General features: G+C 37.4%; 1 protein-coding gene across 1 annotated transcript in view; it reads left to right on the top strand.

Moving 5' to 3' along the window:
- The window catches only part of LOC127801680 (uncharacterized), an 87,912-nt gene that overhangs the window by 55,945 nt on the left and 12,915 nt on the right, over positions 1-19,052 (top strand). Inside the window, exons 10-11 of the mRNA XM_052337016.1 lie at positions 4,568-4,653; positions 16,599-16,698. Coding sequence (XP_052192976.1) covers positions 4,568-4,653; positions 16,599-16,698 — 186 coding nt within the window. The remainder of the gene's footprint in view (positions 1-4,567; positions 4,654-16,598; positions 16,699-19,052) is intronic.

Below are 19,052 nucleotides of genomic sequence, written 5' to 3'. Positions count from 1 at the left end.
CTATCTCGTTTATGAATGGTAGCATATCAAAAGCCCTAACTGTGGCTAGGACCTATGCCTTCCAATATAGGTAATTATTCGAAACAAGTTTCGTAGGGATGAAACTAAAGGCTTTAGTGACAGAAGCAAAATCTGACAAAGCAGTAGAGGACAAGGAGGAAGTAGACGAGGTTGAATCACGAGAGGCCATGGATGCTAGTCGCGTTGGCTCTGATACTATGTAATAGAACGTAAATGAAAGTTCGAGAGAGAACTCAAGAGAGAGAAATAGAACCTCGTCCAAACTTTGATTGAGAATATCAGAATAATTCTCAATACAATTACAATAGAAAGGCTACGTTATATATATAGCCTTAACTACCGCAACTACAAATATAAATGGCAATCCTCTACAACCGAAGCCACAACCTAATAATACACTCAACCAATTACAAACACAACATACAGAATGATAAACAATATAAAGACAACTACAATTGATCGGCTGCCTTAGTGTCTTCAACACAGGATTCTATTAAAAATCACAACATTAAACAAAATACCAATTCCGATTAGTATTTAGTTATAATTGGAATTGAAATCTAAAAAGTTTCATCTAAAATTACAGCAATAAACAAAATACCAATTCCAATTAGTATTTAGTTATAATTGAAATTGGAATCTGAAAAGTTTCCTTTTCTATTAGGATTCTATTAAAAATTAAAACAATAAAGAAAGTGCCGATTCCAATAACTAAATACCAATTCCAATTAGTATTTAGTTATGTCAAGCACTTAGATTGAGGGCTAGGCAATTGAGGGAATTCGAGTTGAATTCCGATAACGAAGATATGATTTTAGGAAGAAACAGATAGAATGAGGGAAGGGAGAAAGAATGAGAGGAAGATCAGAGAGAGGATTGAAAGTAAGGAGCTTGTTATTATTATCAATGATGACTTCCTCTTATTGTCGTAGGATTCTTATAGATCCACTTGCAACCATAACAAGTATAACATTGTAACAGCACAACTAGCTAACATAACAACAAAACAAAAGCTGCTGCATAGTTAGTTAACTCCCTAACCTCTTAACCCCCTAGCTAGTTAACAACTAACGACTACTACAATTATTGCAATAAACACTTAAACAGTAAAAATAGTTAAAAAAAAGCCAGGCGCGCCTAAGCTCAAGGCTTCTCCTGAGGGCCTAGGTGCACTTGGTTGGTCTACGCTGCCTAGTAGCTTTCCAGGCACCAAACGTGCGCCTTGTACCTAAGTGTATCTTTAATAACACTATTAGGAACAAAGAGTACGAAGTTTAAGGATAATGAAGGAAGAGAGAATAGAAGAGAAAAGGTTTTTATTACCATGGATGTGGTCAAAGGCACTAGAGTCAAGTACCCATGTGTCACACCCTAGGGTTGAGCTAGGGTTTAGAAAGGAAATTGAGAAGAATTTAGGGAAGAGAGAGCAGAATTGGAGGGAGAAATTGTGGAAATGCATTATAATCAGCTGCTGATATGGACATTGTATTAGGGGTATGACTTCTTGATGATTCAGAACCATATCCCTCAGTGTGAGCGACACTTGTAGTACGTGGAGGTCTCTCATGTAAGGAATAACACCGTTCTTTAGTTTGACCAATTTTGTTGCAATAAGTACATTGAGGATGAGGGCCACGATTGCACTTTCTGCCACAACCACCCCCACAACCTCGTCTATCATTTGTTGGAGATGCTAGAACAGAGGAGTTGACAGAAGTGGTCTTAGTTAGAGGGACAACATGTGCAGATAGAGTAGCTGTGAGGATACATCATCAAAGGTCTGAATGAGGGAACTAGCTAAAATTTGATTTCAACCAGGCTTAAGCTCTGGGTAAACCAAAGAGTGCTAGAACCATAAATAGCTTCCCCCTTTGTGCTAATTTTCCCTCTGCACTGGTGGAGAGACAAGCATCATTTCATTGAATTCCTGCATAAAAGTTTCAAGATTACCTATAGGTTTGCTTATCCATGTCCTGCTTCTTCAAGGTAATCATGTTGGAGACAATTGTATAGAAACAAGAGACATCATTGGTATATAATTTTTAGGCTTTCTCCCAAACATAAGAACAGGTTTTTTACACCCGGTATTGGACTGCAAGTGAGTGGTTAATAGAATGCGAGAGAGCTCCACATAATTAAGCTTCATTCTTCTTCCCTTTTGGACACTGCATCAGCAGGTATATTTTCAGCGTGCTAGTCAAGTGATCTTCATGTCGCTGGCCTATGAACCACAACTCAACAGTAGCAGCCCATGATAGATAATTAGCAGCACCCAATAATTTTTCAGAAGTAATGATAGGGGTAATACAAACAGAGGTAAAAGTGGGGGAATTTGTTGCCATGTCAGAAGTAACTGTTGTGGATGTCATAATGAGAGATCAGACTGGAAGGTTTGGTGTTGTCCAGTGAAGGATGTGATGGCACGTGGAGTGCATGTGAAGTTCTCTGGATGCACACTGGAATTAAGATTCTCAAGAGGGAAGCACGGTTGGTGGAGCACAACAGGAAAGAGAAGAAAGGCACCGCAAGAGGGATAGCACAGTGGGAAAGAGAAGAAAGGCACCGCAAGAGGGATAGCACAGTGGGAAAGAGAAGAAAGGCACCGTTGGAGGGATAACACAGCGGGAAAGAATTTTCTCACACTTGCTCTGATACCATGTGAGGAGAGAATTGGTTGAATGCCTGAGAGCAAGAGTCTGAGTTTTATTCTTATATTTATAATAATGTGGAACATATTTAAAGAAGAAAATTAGGCAAGGAATTATGCCTGAATACAGCCTGTCAAATCAACCTATAAATCAGTCTATCAAATCAGCTATATATCAGCCTTTAAATCAGCTAATCAGCTACAATAAATACAGCATTCAACAAGTAAAGTCATCACAACTCAACAACTTATCGAAATCCTCATCTAACTTTTGACTGGTTGACCAAAACTGTCCACATTTAAAAGCTTCTTTCAATGTCTCTTTCTTGTATGTTGACAGTTCTTTAAATCTTTCAAATGCCTCCTTTTCCTATCGACAATTTGCTATCTTTTGACAGCATAAGCTTCTCACTCAACAGTTTTGATTTTACATCCTCACAGCAGGATCAAATCAACATATCAAGCCAACAATTGACCTCTTTATCCTAAAAACTCACATCATTCAGATATCAGATCTTACAAAGTCTGCCCTATATTTTATACAATCATAAAATCCCTTTAAAGCTAAAAGGGAAGTTTTATATGGGGCATTACAAAGTCTACCCTATATTTTATGTGATCGTAAAATCCCTTTAAAGCTAAAAGAGGAGTTTTATTGAAAGACTATAAGACCATCTTTTTTTATGGCTTAGAATGTTGGTAGTTAAGTGCCAACGTGTACAAAATATGAGTGTAATTGAGATGGGAGCGTTACAAAAGACATGCAACTATATAAAAAACGACAAAATGAGTAATTAAATCATACTTTATAAGCTTTTAGTGGCATCTATTAGAGACAAGATGTAGGAGGCATGGTTAAAATAGTTTGGATATGTGAGAAAAATACCAATAGACATTCTTGTAAGGCAAGTGGATGAAATGGAAGAAGTTTATAGAACAAGAGGGAGAGGGAGAGGTAGACCCAAGAAAATTTGATGGCAAGCCTTTAAAAATAACATGGGATATAATGGTCCTACAAAGGATATGGCTATGGATAAAAATGTTTGGAGATTTAGAATTAATGAACCCAATCACACTTAGTGGAATCAAGGCTTGTTTTGTTGCTATATCAGATTGACTACTAGTTTGATTCTTTTACAATTTTCTAGTAAAAAATTGAGTGCATTTTAACCTAGCTATTGTCCTTTTCTTTCATAGTGTGCCAAGTTCTAGATGTGAATTTATTAGCTAGCACCCCACAATCTTTCTTCTTGCCTGTTTTTTCTTCCATTCAACAACAACAACAACATATCCAGCCTTTATCCCACTATGTGGGGTCGGCTACATGAATTCTAGACTTCTATGTGGGTTACACCCCAACAGATAGTTTGTCTAGAATTCATATTTGGATCCGACTAAGTTTTACGCTGGCTGTCGGCTACCTAACGCAACTCTCCTCCTTTATCCGAGATTGGGACCGGCAGTGGATAACATTCCCTGGCGGAGTAATGATGAAATGAAGTTTCAACACCATCTTCATATGGCAAAATGAAGCTCGCTATTTTGAAATTAAGAGCTCAGGTGCTAATGTATTTCGAAGTACCTTGTACTTTTGCTTAAATTTAATAAACTTCAAATAATTTCAACTACCTTGGAAGGCATAACTGGATATAGTTTGTTGTATTCACTAGCCTAGTCAAATAATGGAACATTGCCAATTAACTATTCCATCATGCCCTCTGCATGTGCTCTGAGTACAGAAGTGCATTTGTGCTTTTATCATATGATAATTCTTCTTGTCATTCTTTTCCTGAAGTTTTATCTCTAAACTTCAAAATTTAGGTAAACTATCTCATGGAAGTTTTGTCACATTGAATAGTTGTACATGATTTTGAATATGCTGCAAATGTTGATTAACAGGATCTACTGCATTTGACAAATCAAAATCGCCATTCTGAAGTACGCAAACCTGAAATGCGTCATTTCAACATCTTAGTAAGATTGAGGTATGCTGCATAATTTGCTCTGAGAATGTTTTATCTTATGCCGTGCATCCATGATGACATTTTTAAGCCTGTAGCATAATTCTTTCCTTTTAATTGCACTTGATTTTAGTTGATGAATCAACTCTCAAGGTGCTACAGTTGTCATATATCTTGGTTGTGTGGTTCACGCTGATGGCACACATGCATTTTTGATCCTTGTTGAATCTGTATAAGACAGTTATTTTTGTTCTCAGCCAGCAGTTATTGGATATTTGCCAAGACTTCTAGGAACAGGAGAAGGCATCCCTAATTGCCAATTGTTAAAGAATTGTTGCATATATTTCTTTGTTGTTTTATTGTACTCTTGAGGACTTTGCGTGCCTTTTCTATATCCTTTTGTGATTCAATTTAATACCTATATGCTTAGTCTTTGAACAATCAAAATGGCTGGTGGATGCCTACTTTGTCTTTAGGATGTGGAATTGTTGCAAGCCACATGTGTATTTTTGGGCTACCTTCAGGAGTCTGGGATGCCATAATTGAAAAAGTCCAAGCATCCAGATTCAGATAGTAGTCAATGTGACTTTTAGAAGTCAATTGACATTATGGATGTGAACTTAGTTGGGATAAGGTGTAGTTGATGATTATGATTCAGATTCAGATGGTAAGAAAGAAAGGTTACAAGATTCCTGTTATCTGGAAACAAGCTATAAACGAGCCACAATGGGGAGATGCTATGGTGGAGGAAATGAGAGCCTTGGTGAAAAATAAAACGTGGGAACTCACTGTACTGCTAGTTGGTAAAAAAGCTAATAGGCTGTAAGTGGATACTTACAGTTAAATATAAAGCTGATGTGACAGTAGAAAGATATAAGACAAGATTGGTGGCTAAAGGGTTCACTCAAACCTACGGAGTGGACTATGTGTAGACCTTTGCACTGGTGGCAAAGATGAACACAATGCGAATCCTACTGTCCTGTGCAGCCATATTGGTCTGGGATTTACACCAACTTGATGTCAAAAATGCCTTTTTATATGGATAATTGGAAGAGGAAGTGTGTATGGAGGTTCCACTAGCTTTCAACAATCCAGAAAAACTTGGGAAGGTCTGCAGATTAGAGAAGGCATTGTAATGTCTAAAACAGTCTCGTAAAGCCTGGTTTGAGAGATTTAGTAAGGCTGTGATCAGATTCGGATATCAGCAAAGCAATGCCGATCATACTATGTTCTTTAAGAGGGAAGGAAACAAGATAACTGTTCTCATTGTGTATGTTGATGACACAGTGGTGACAGGAAATGACTGATGGGATACAACAATTGAAAAAATATTTGGGAGAAGAATTTGAAATCAAAGATCTTGGTAAGCTGAGATATTTTTGGGGAATTGAAGTTGCTAGATCAAACAAGGCATGTTTATTTCCCAAAGAAAGTATGCCCTAGATCTACTGGAAGAAACTGGTATGTTAGGGTGTAGGCTAGTTGGTTCTCCTATTGAAGTCAACCACTGGCTCAAGGATGATGAAGGTGAAATTGTGGATAAAGGCAAGTATCAAATATTAGTTGGGGGAAACTAATATACTTGTCTCATACTGGACATAATATTGCTTATGCTGTTGGAGTTGTGAGTCAATTTATGCAGAATCCTGAATTTGTTCACATGGAAGCTATAAACAGAATCTTAAGATATCTAAAAATAGCTCCTTGGAAAGGTCTATTGTTTTCTAATCAAAGCCATTTGAACATTGAGGGGTATACAGATGCAGATTGGGTTGGTTCCCTAGATGATAGAAGGTCAACCTCAGGCTTCTGCACCTTTGTTGGAGGTAACTTAGTTACAAAGAGAAGTAAAAAACAATCAGCTAGATCTAGTGCTGAAGTTAAGTATAGGGCAATGGCCCTAGATATATGTGAGCTATTATGGGTGAATAAAGTCATGGAAGAACTGGATTTTTATAGAAAAAGGCAACTATTATTGTACAGTGAGAGTAAAGTTGCAATAAACATTGCTGGTAACCCTGTTCAACATGATAGAACCAAAATATAGGGATTGATCAACATTTTATAAAGGAGAAGGTCACTAATGGCCAGTTATGCATCCCATTTGTTCAGTTTAAGCATCCATTGGTGGACACTTTCACTAAAGCATTACATGGCAAGGACTTCCTTTCCATAATCTACAAGATGGGCATGAAGGACATTGATACACCACCTTCAGGGGCAGTGTTGGAAGTCTCATATTACTACATACAATTGTTACAACTGTAAGTGAACAATTTTGCTTACAACTGGTACAGGATTGTGGAAGACTGATTCTATGGAGGAAATCAAGGAAGACAACAATTTTGATTGGAAGTTATATCTTGTATATAGGCTGTAATTAGAAGATTATTTCCTTGTATATAGTTTCCTTCTCTAGACTCATAATCTGTAAATACCAATGTTATAAATTAGAGGATTGCCAAGAGGTGGGGTGTCTTTTTCTACCCTTTCAAATTAGCCTAATTGCCTGCTATTGCAACACAAATGTAAATAATCAAGTGTAAATTGGGTGAAGAAGGTGGCTTATGTCAAGATGTTGTAAAGACGATACAATATTTTGGTGATTAATTCAGAGTTATTGTCACACCCTAGGGTTGGGCTAGGGCTTAGAAAGGAAATTGAGAAGAAAACGAGAGAGAGTGGGGAGAATAAAGGTGGAGAGAGAGAGAGATGTAAGGACATTAATAACATATCTGCGCTTACTTATTACAAAAAAGAGAAACGTAAAGAGGGAAGTCTGAATTCAATATATCATTTCACAATAATCCCATTCTCTACATACTCTAGCCTATTTCTTGACTGGCTAGATGAAAGGTACAGCGGTAAAGCAGCAAAGTACAATGCCAATCCTATTTGATTGACCACTATTATTCATTCAATCCCAACTTTCTCTATCTGTTTTATTCTTCTTTCTTTCTTTCTCCTTCTAGGCTTTTTCCTCTTTTCTTTTACGTTCTTGTTCTCTTGCTCTTCCTTTGTTAGGACCAAGACCAAAAATTGGTCTACTCTAACTGAAATGACCGCAAGACTATCAGTATGCTCGGGATAAAACATATTCATAACAACAATGAGATATTTTCCTATTGGAATTGTCGTCGTCATCTTGATGCCTGATTTAACCAAAGTCATGGACTCATTAGCCCTTTTCGAAGCCAAGAGCAAGGGAGCAGCATGCCTAGAACCTTCATTTGCAGGACCAAGCCTCCCAAGGTTCCATTCCTAAATATTAGCCAATTCTTCAGATATTGGACTAGGCACCCAGGGTACTGCATTGGGCTTTGCTTCCTTTGTCTATTCATCGAATAATTCCTCATTTTTCTCCTGTAACCTCTCAATTGGCACATCTTGATTTATTAGCTCTTTCTCTAGTTTATTAACAATTGTAACCAAATTCATTTCAACAAATTTCTTCCCCAATGGAGCCTCAATAACGTCTCTAATAGTTGCCATTCCTTCTTTGTCATCTTGAATTGTCTGCTCCAATTCAGGTCTTTCCTTAGCTACAATAGAAAAATTCTGAATAGACAAACTACCTTTCGAAACTTTTCTTTTTAAGGAATCAGAATGTTCCCTGTAAAAAACATTCAGCTAGAATACTAACTTGGAACTTCTGTGAAAACAGAATTAGTAAGTCATGTAGCTTGCGTTTGAGGTCAATGAGTTGATTGCATCCTTCTAGGAATTCTTTTCTTGTTGCAACGCATTCTTCCTCGAGTCCTTTTTTGATTGCGGCTCATTCTTCTTGATAGTAATTTGCCCCCACCTAAATTTATCCCAAGCCTGAAGGTTGCTTATAGATCGCTTGACTCACAGTCGAGGATCGATTGGAAATTACTCGCTGAGAAGCGTTGGGAAGCAACTACTAAGTACCTCAGAAATTAATAGTCAAGAAGAATATGAGAGAGAGATTCTCAACTGGAAATTACTCGCTGAGAAGCGTTGGGAAGCAACTGCTAAGTATCATCAGAAATTAATAGTCGAGAAGAATACGAGAGAGAGAGAGAGAGAGAGAGAGAGGAGGGAAGTTTGAATTCAATATATCATTTCACAATAATACCATTCTCTACATACTCTAGCCTATTTATAGGTTGTCTAGCTGAAAAGTACAACACCTAGCAAATAGCAAATACATGTAATCTACTATTACTAATAAGCCCTTGGGAATGTGACAGTTATTTCTTTGTCCATTTTCCAAGATTAGCTAATGACTTCAACAATGGTGATTTGGTATAGGTTTCCATGTGCCCGATCCTCTTTCTAGTTTTGTGGTGTTTTTTTGTTGGAAAATGCAGAAGGAGGGAGGGAGGGAACTTGTTGTTGCTGCCATTGTCAAGAAGGAAGAAGGGGAGAGAAAGGAAGAATGAGGATAGTTTGGGAATTTTTGAAAATTTAGCTGGGGTTGAGTAATGGTAAGGGGTTTTTAGCGTGATAAGTTTTGTAAAGTTAAGGGAGGTAATTGCCATCTTGAGAACCTTAGGGGTGCCACCAGCATTTAGGGCAAACCTCAGGCATGCATAGTGCATTTTTCCCTTTTGTATAATCTTTTGTATGGTTGCACATCCATTGTAACATTCTCACCTCAGTTAATATTTATAGTCTTCATATGTTGGAGTTTAATTGCCAACATGTTGAGCGATATAGCAAAGATGGTGTTATAGTTATCTTATAAAACTTTGCTTTTAACTTTTGCTAGATTTTAAGGTTGCAAAAAATGCCAGATGCAATTTTCTACTATAACTATCTTGGATGATTCTTCGAGTAGCATCCTCTATAATCTTACATTCTTTTTAAACAATCTATCTGACTTATCTAGATTGATCATTTCTTTGGATGACTTGAAAATGTAAGGGCCCGTTCTCTTTGCATTTCAATTTTCAGTTTTGAGTTTTGAATTCATTTTCAATTTTCTATATTGGTAGTCTATTTTCAGAAAATTGAAAACGTGTTTAGTTTGTCATTCTGAAAAACTATTTCTCAAAACAAAAAATTAAAAAATGAGTTATGTTTGAAATTTTGAGAATAATTTTTTTATGTTATTCTATTCAATGAATTTGATTATTCAGTAAATTAGAACTATTTAATGCTAATATATTATTAAAAAATATATACATTTGAAAGTTGATAAATCTTGCAATATTTTTTTCTGTTACAAGAAATCAGTCCCCTATCTTACATATATATAAATGAGTATGCATTTTGTACTTCAACCTCTTGCTACTGAACTTGTGGAAACGATTCATGCAGTTCGTGAGTATTTCTGTAAGGCCCAATTTTGGTTACTCTTTAGAGGCCCTTGATGAGCCATGTCCATGTGACACAAAGAGAGCCCTAGGGCTCCAAGCTTTCTCCCCCTCTCTGCAAACTCCAAGCTTCATCTCTCCTCTATGCAACAATTTCCTAGAGCTTTCCCTTCTCATACTCTATTCCCCTTGCCCTCATTCGGTTCAGACTTGTCTTTGGGACTCTCGGATACCAGATCTAATTCCGCTCTTCTGCTTTGTCTTCTTCATCTTCTTTTTCCTATGTTTTTACTTCGACTTTTTCGTCTTCTGCTACTACATCTTCTTTGTCTTCTTCCTCCTTTGTTTCTGCTTCATCTTCTTCTTCTTGGAGGCAGTCTTCGGCAAAGAAAAGTAGGTTTAGAGGGAATCAGGGCTTTGATCAATGGCTTGGTGTGAGAATGAAGGGGAAGGAAGAGAAAAGTGGGTTGTTGCTGTTAGAATTATGAGTATATATTATAATTATTATATGTGTGTGTTTTATTTGTAATTAGATTAAGCCTATAGGTTTAAGGCTTATTATGCTTATTATAAATAACAAGTTAAGAGAGGCTAGTCTCTTAGGTTTTTTTCTCATAATTATTTTCTCACATGGTATCAAAGCCACCAGTGAAAAAAAAAAACCCTAACTATCGCTGTGTATTTTTTTCCAGCGACTGAAACCCTAGCCGTCAAACCCTAACCATCACTGCCCAATACCAGAACCCTATTGTCTAGCCACCATCAGATAACACTGCCACCATCATCGGGTTCGCCTCCCCTAGATCGGCCGATCGCCGAAGACTCGCTACCGCCACTTGTTGCCGTCCAATCCTTTACTGTCTCCAATCTTGGGATAGCCAATATTACCACTATGAAGTTGATAGGGTCGGCCAATTATCTCTCATGGGCAGCCTCTGTCAAAATGTGGTTCAAAGGGCAAGGCCAAGCAGATCATCTTACCACAAAGGCTAAAACTGTGTCAGAAGCGAATCGGACTAAATGGGAACAAGTTGATGCCCAGTTATGTAATCTCCTATGGCAGTCTATTGATCCTTCTATCATGTAGCTCTTTTGCCCCTTTGAAACTTGTGTTGATGTGTGGAAGGAAGCTGAAGAGTGTTATACAAACGATATCCAACGTTTGTATACTGTGGTTTCTAATATCATGAATCTCAGGCAAGAGTCGTCCACGGAATCTTATCTGGGGCAGGTTCGGGCTCTCATGCAAGAATTTGATGCTCTTCTTCCTCTCACTACGACCCACACTAAACAGATTGCTCAACGAGAGAAGTTTTTTATGGTTATTGCTTTCTCCGGTCTGAAACCGGAGTTTGACGCCATCAAGCATCAGATCTTGTCCAGCTCCGCTAGCCCTACCATGAAGGACTCTTTCAAAAGGTTGTTGAATATGACAGGTGCACATGGTATGTCCTCTTCTTCTGATGTTCCTCCAACCGAATCTTCAGCTTTTGTGTCTTAGGCTTCCACCGTTGGAGGAAATTGAGGACACAATAATCATCGCTCACGTCCACAGTATACCTTTTGTAAGAAATTGGGTCATCTTGAGGACAAATGCTGGAAGAAACATGGTCGGCCAGCTGCTCCACCTATATCATCTACCAGTGCAACTCATGTATTTCAGAGCGATCCTACTCCTGCTCAATCTCCACCAGATTCGCAATTGGTACCTATCTTTGCAGCTAAGTATGATGCCTTCCTGAAGTTCCAGGCCACCCAGTCATCTCATCCTGGTAATTCCATTGCTTGTGTTGCTCAAGTCTCATCTGTTAGTCCTTGGATTATAGATTCTGGTGCCACTAACCATATGTGTGGTAATGAACTTCTTTTCTCCTTACTTACCTATTCTGATACCTTTCCTACTGTTACCCAAGCTGATGGTACCAAAATTGCAATTAAAAGAATTGGCCAAATCACACCCACCTCGTCTTTGTCATTAAATTTTGTTTTATATATTCCTGATAGTCCTTTTAATTTGATTTCAGGTAGCCAACTTACCAAAACCCTTAACTATTCTGTTATCTTTACTCCTACCTCTGTATGTGTTAAGGACCAAGGTACAGGGCGGACGATTGGCGTCGGGCATGAGTCACAGGATCACTATTATCTTGTTGTGCCTAGTTTGCCGGTAGCTTGCACTAGTGCCGCTTCCCCAGATCATCTCCATTATCGTCTCGGTCATCCCAGCCTCTCCAAACTGAAGAAATTAATTCCTAGTTTGTCATCATTGTCCTTGTTTAATTGTGAGTCGTGTCAGTGTGGTAAACACGCTCATCATTCTTTTTCTCGTCGGGTCAATAATAGGGCTGAGGCTCCCTTTTCCCTTGTGCACTTTGATGTATGGGAGCCCAGTCGCATCAATTCTACTCTTGGTTTTTCATATTTTGTTACTTTCATTGATGATTTTTCTTGTTGCACTTGGTTGTTTCTTATGAAGAGTCGATCCGAGTTGTTTTCTATTTTTCAGACATTTACTACTGAAATAAAAACACAGTTTGGAATTTCTATACGTACCTTACGTAGTGATAATGCCCTTGAGTATTTTTCTTCTCCATTTACTACCTTTATGACTCCTAATGGCATCCTGCATCAATCATCTTGTCCTTACACACCTCAACAAAATGGTGTTGCTGAGCTTAAGAATCGCCATCTTATTGAGACTGCACAGACACTCCTTTTACATGCCAATCTTCCCACCAAATTTTTGGGTGATGCTATTCTTACTGCATGTTATCTAATCAATCGCATGCCATTTTTAGTGTTACAGGAGCAAATTCCTTATTCCCTTTTGTTCCTTACACAACCACTTTGTTTTTGGATGCATCTGTTTTGTGCATTCTTTTTCACCTGGATAGGATAAGCTTGCTACCATATCTTTCAAGTGTATCTTCCTCGGCTATTCCCGGTTGCAAAAAGGCTATAAGTGTTACTCTCATGAGCTACATCGCTATTTTTTGTCTACTGATGTCACATTCTTTGAACATTAGTCTTTTTTTTTGGTTGCTCAGGCTTATTCACAGTGTCTTCACCAAGTTTTGCCTGTTCCTTTTTATTTTCTTCCGCTGTCCTCCTCGGGTCCATCTGTCTCCTTTGTGGCGCCTACCCTACTATTTTCCGGTCCACCTTTCACGTCTCCTCCACTTCTTACATATCATGGTCGTCCTCATCCTGCTATCGGCACTAGCATTCGTCCTGCCTAGGACTCTCCTGACTCGCTCTCTTCGCCTGTGGTCCCTTCTGCCCCAGATCCTGAGCTCGACAATCTCTCTGTTACTCTTCGCAAAGGTACACGGTCTACTCGTAATCCCCATCCTATTTATAACTTTTAATGCTATGACCGTTTGTCTCATTCTTATAGTGCCTTTGTTTCGAGTATTTCCTCTGTTTCTATTCCTAAAACCACAGGTGAAGCTCTGTCTCATCTTGGTTGGCGCCAGGCTATGTTAGATGAGATTGATGTCTTACATTCAAATGGTACTTGGGATTTGGTGTCTTTACCACCAGGAAAGACTCCCACTGGTTGCAGTTGGGTATTCACTCCCAAAGTGGGTCCTGATGGCTAGGTGGAACGTCTTAAGGCCCGCTTGGTTGCCAAAGGCTTTACACAGATCTATGGGCTGGATTACAACGATACTTTCTCTCCTATTGCGAAAATGGCCTCTGTTCGCCTCTTTCTCTCTCTGGCTGCTACGGGTCATTGGCCACTCTATCAGCTTGATATTAAAAATGCCTTTCTTCATGGTGATTTGCAAGAAGAGGTATATATGGAGCAACCACTTGGTTTTGTTGCTCAGGAGGAGTCCAATGTAGTTTGCAAACTAAAGAAGTCTTTCTATGGTTTGAAACAATCTCTACGGGCGTGGTTTGGCAGGTTTAGCACTATGGTTCAAGCCTTTGGTCTCACTCGAAGTAAGGCTAATCATTCGGTTTTCTATTGCCATTCTACTTCCTTATGTATCTATCTTGTTGTTTATGTAGATGACATTGTTATCACAGAAAGTGATCAGGATAGAATACAAAAGCTGAAGGAACATCTACATCAGCACTTTCAGACCAAAGACCTAGGCTGACTTCGGTATTTCTTGGGTATTGAAGTTGCTCAATCAGGAGATGATATCTCAATTTCTCAGAGGAAGTATGCACTTGATATCTTAGAAGAAACTGGTATGGTGAATTGCAAACCAGTTGACACCCCAATGGATCCGAACGTCCGACTCTTTCCGGGACAGGGGGAGCTTTATTTAGACCCTAGAAGGTATAGGAGACTTAGGCAAGTTAAACTATCTCACAGTCACTCGTCCTAACATTGCTTTTGCCGTGAGTGTAGTTAGCCAGTTTTTTAGTTCTCCATGTGATTCTCATTGGGATGCTGTTATCCGGATTCTGAGATATATCAAAAAAGCGCTAGGTAAATGGTTACGCTATGAGGATAAGGGACACACAGATATTTGTTGTTATGCAGATACATATTGGGCAAGATCTACTTCTGATCGTCAGTCAACTTTTGGGTATTGTGTTCTTGTGGGAGGAAATTTGGTTTCTTGGAAAAGTAAAAAACAAAATGTAGTAGCAGATCTAGTGCAGAGGCAGAGTATCAGGCTATGGCTAATGCAACTTGTGAACTCATCTAGCTTAAACAACTTCTGCAGGAACTCAAGTTCTGTGAAGTGTCTCCTATGAATCTTATTTGTGATAATCAGGCTGCCTTACACATTGCTTCCAATCTAGTGTTCCATGAGCGGATTAAACATATTGAAATCGACTATCACTTTGTTAAAGAAAAGCTGGTTGAAGGTGTTATTGTTACAAAGTTTGTTAACTCCAATGATCAACTTATAGATGTCTTCACCAAGTCTCTAAAGGGTGCTCGAGTGGAATATATTTGTAACAAGTTTAGTGCATATGATATCTATGCTCCAGCTTGAGGGGGAGTGTTAGAATTATTAGTATATATTATAATTATTATATGTGTGTGTTTTATTTGTAATTTGATTAAGCCCATAGGTTTAAGGCCCATTATGCTTATTATAAATAACAAGCTAAGAAAGGCTAGTCTCTTAGGTTTTTTGTCATAATTATTTTCTCATAGCTGCCATGGAGAGGTTGCGAGATGGACGCTCGGGTTGGAGGGGAGTGTTGTTTTCTGCGTTTTTAGATTTTAGGAGTGTTTTGGCTGAAAATACTCGAAACAACTTTTTATTGCTTTAAGTTTTCTTTACAAATTTTTTCCTTGTTTTTGAAAATATAAAAGTAAACACATTTTTAATGTTTTGAAAAACTGAAAACTCAAAATAGTCTGAAAACAGAAAGGAGAACATGCCCTAAATAATTGAGGTCTAGGTAGAGTGGAGATACTATTTAGTATTGTTAAAAATGCATATTTATATAAGGGGCTGTGGCGGTTCTACTAAGAACAAGAAAGTTACTAGTAAATCAAAATCGTCAAAATTATGCTCTCTAGGGAACTAATTTTATGTCTGAAAAGTTCTGCTGATTTTTCAAATCCTTCTCCTGTAAGTTGCATTCATGAGAATGGAGTGGGGTTGATTCCAATTTCCTCAATGTGGTTCCTGGAACTTTGCAGAGTCGCTACTTGTGCTTCAGAAATCTTGCTCCCAGTAGTGATTGTTCATCATGGTGTTTCCCTTTGCCTTATTCTCCTTATGAAAAAAGTCATCCTTGCATACCAATGTTTCATCAACTTTTTATATCCTCTTCTTCTCCTCAAGGAAAGATAGTTGTTCTCTCATTTTCCTTCATAGTTCAAGGCTTCAACTTAGTGCTTCCATCCCCTTCCCCACCCACCCAAAAACAATGTCCACACGAAGGAGATTTGCAGACTTGAGGACCTTATGTCCTTAAGCATGTACAGTACATGACTGCTCCTTATGCTTTTTGGTGTCCAGCTACAAAATGAATGGGGTGTACCTCTAGTGTTATTATTTGTCTTGGACATTACTTCGGGGATTTCACAAAGAAAGCCAATATTATTTGCTTTGCTGCATGGTTGTGTTGATTTGTGTTACTTGGTTGATAATAAATATTGGATCTGTCTTTGTTGATAATAAGCATGGGGAGAGGATTTATGGGTCCTGAGTATCTTTTGTTCTGTTACAATTCCTATTGGATTTTGAAATGGTGGCTTTGAGTTTTGTCATTTGAAATTGGGTAATAGATGGTTCATCTGACAACCCAAGAAGTTATCTGTTGGATGGACAGCTAGGAGTATTGCTCCAAGCAATCAACAGAAATTTCTGTTACACACATAGGTTTTCAGGTGGCTTCTTGACTGGCCATGGCTCCCATTGGGTTTTTAGATGGTGCCTTTGGAGTTTGTCACTAGAGATACTGCAGAGGATGGTTCATCTGATGTCTTAATTTAGAGATCTATTTAATGGGCCTGTAGGAGGAATAACTAAGTACATTGTCATAAGGTTGTTCTTAGTACTGTTATTACATGAGGAGAGAGGGAGGGAAGCAGGGAGATTTCTTTTGCTCAGTTTTTTTTTTGGATTTATTTATTTATTTATTTATTTTTTAGCTAGGTGAGGGAAAGAGATTTCAAGTTGAAGCTTTGATATTTTATTTGATAACAGCTCTGAAATGTATGCTTCAAAGTAACATATTATTGCTCCGTTTAATTTGCAGGCACCAGGTTAATCATTTTGTGTCTACGTTGCAGCAGTATGTCCAGTCGCAGTTATCCCATGTATCCTGGTGCAGGTTTCTAGACTGTCTTAAGCATAAGGTTTGGGCAAACATTCCTTATAATTTGTCTCTGATTTTCCTTCCTAGCTTCATGCATATAAAAACCAGCATTGATTTTAAGTTCTGTGTTTTGAAATGTGGATTTTGGAATTCTTCCAATTGCTTTCCATGCAAATTTGGAGGATGTGTATGTCTAGATGACAATCTGAGATGCATTTATAAGCGTGTGACAGACAAAGCACGCTGATAAAGTGCTTTTACAAATTTAGGACATGTTAGGAAATATAAATATATTTCTTTAAATATAGATATATGAAAAACTAGCAATTTCTTTACTTTTTATATAAAAATAACAAGATAATCTCTCTTTTTTTTTTCTTCATTTCATCTACTTGAAAAAAGTGTGAACATATAAATCTCCATATCTTGTTCAAAGACTTCTGTCCATAAAAAAATTTGAATGTATCAGTTTTAGAATTATCAAATTTTAGAAGTTCAAAGCAAGGGAATTAATGGACGTTAATTTCTATGTTCTTATTCTGCTATTAAATTGTAAGGTACCTTCTCCAAAATATCAATGCTTTTGATGTTGTATTAAGCAGTGGACATGTTTGCCCCCACACTGGACGTGTGTCCTCCAAGTGTTTAAGGAGTTTTAGGTTTTACAACAACATAGTAGTCTTAATCTTAGTAATTGGAATCAGTTATATGAATTCTAGCTTATCAATCATTTTTGTTTGTGACCATGTCTTTTGTATGATTATTGTAATCATGCCTTACATAATAGCTCTGTACCAACTTTTTTGGGCTTCCTCTACTACTTTTGCTATAAATTTCATCCATCCTATCCATGCTCCTCACTGGAGCAACTACTGATTTTCTTCTCAATGATCAAAACATCTTAATCACATCTCACAGGTTTATCCCCAATAGGTGCCACTCCAATTTTATTACAGATAATCTTATTTTTTATCCTGTCCTTATTTGTACTGCTGCACATTCAATATAACATTCTTGTTTCAGCTATGCTCATATGTTGCACATTCTGGTACTTCATTATCTGACATCCTGTGTCATACAATAGGGTTGGTCATACAGTTACCCAATAAAATAAGTCTTTCTTTTTTTTCTTTTTTTTCTTTTAAATCTCTAAAAGGATCTTACAATTACATAAAACGTTCAAAGCATTTTTTCATCTTTGCCATCCTGCTATAATTTTGTAGCATCCTTAATAATTTCTTTATCTTCTTGAATAATTGATTCAAGATATTTGAATTGATTCTTTCTTAGATTGACTTGATCTTGAAGTGTCACCATTATATCATTCACACTTCTATTTTTACTAGACTTACATTCTGTATTTTCAATTTTTGATCTATTCAACTTGAAGCTTTTGAATTTAAGGTGCCCCCACCTTGAGCTTAGTATTATCACTCACTAGGCCAACAAGATAAGAGCTCAGTGCCAGTGCTTGAGAGTTATCCAACTGTAATTGAAAAAACTTTAGCATCTTCTCCACAAGTTAAAGCACATGTTTCTGTTCCACGATGCATGTCTTTGTTGACCTGTATATAAACAACTTGGATTTCCTTCTTCTTTAAAACTTTCCATAAGATTTCTCCGTGAATTTTTCATATTTTTTCCTAAGAAACTATCAATATTATCTAAATCTCTTTTGTTTATCTCTAGAACTTTATCAGGCACCTCATCAAGAATATTGCTCCTATCATTGACCTATCTGGTATGAAATCAAATTGACTTTCAAGCAGCTTGATTTCTCTTTTCAACTTTTCTGAATCACCTGTTTCTAAAGTTTTATATATGGCTCGTTGGCTTGATCCCTCTTTAATTTTCATAACTTTGAACCATCTCTTTTGTTGTTCTTGTAATAGGCACTAGAGTGCTCTTTATTCATTCATCATATATCCTCTTCCATTTAAGATCACATTGAAGAGCTTCATTAATCATAAAATACCTTCTTCTCCCATGCATTTTTCATGTTTCTATCAGGATATTATCTTGTCTAGTCATATTGTAATACTTTATCAATGGTATCCTGTCCAATCGCTTTATCATTCCCAATCTTATACATTGCTTGCTTCACTTCTTTCGAACAAATATGCCTATAGAATATAATTTCTTTTATTAATAAGATTTTCCTATGTAATATTTTTTTCTCCACATTCATTGAATTGTGTTGATAAATACTCTTTTCATCTCTCCTTGATTGGACCCTCATTACCAGTATCTCTTGGTCTTCTTTTATGCACTTCACTTGCAATGTTTTTCTCCATCTTTTGTGTCAAGTATGTTGTACAATTTTTTATGTCTTTAAACTTCCTTGATTTTTATGAACACCTTTGCTTCTGTTTTAGCAAAAATATATATTTTCAA

This window comes from Diospyros lotus, chromosome 1 (genome assembly GCF_014633365.1).
Source record: "Diospyros lotus cultivar Yz01 chromosome 1, ASM1463336v1, whole genome shotgun sequence".
Taxonomy (NCBI): domain Eukaryota; kingdom Viridiplantae; phylum Streptophyta; class Magnoliopsida; order Ericales; family Ebenaceae; genus Diospyros; species Diospyros lotus.
Note: the sequence above shows the minus strand (reverse complement) of the source record. Positions and strands in the feature narration are given on the sequence as shown.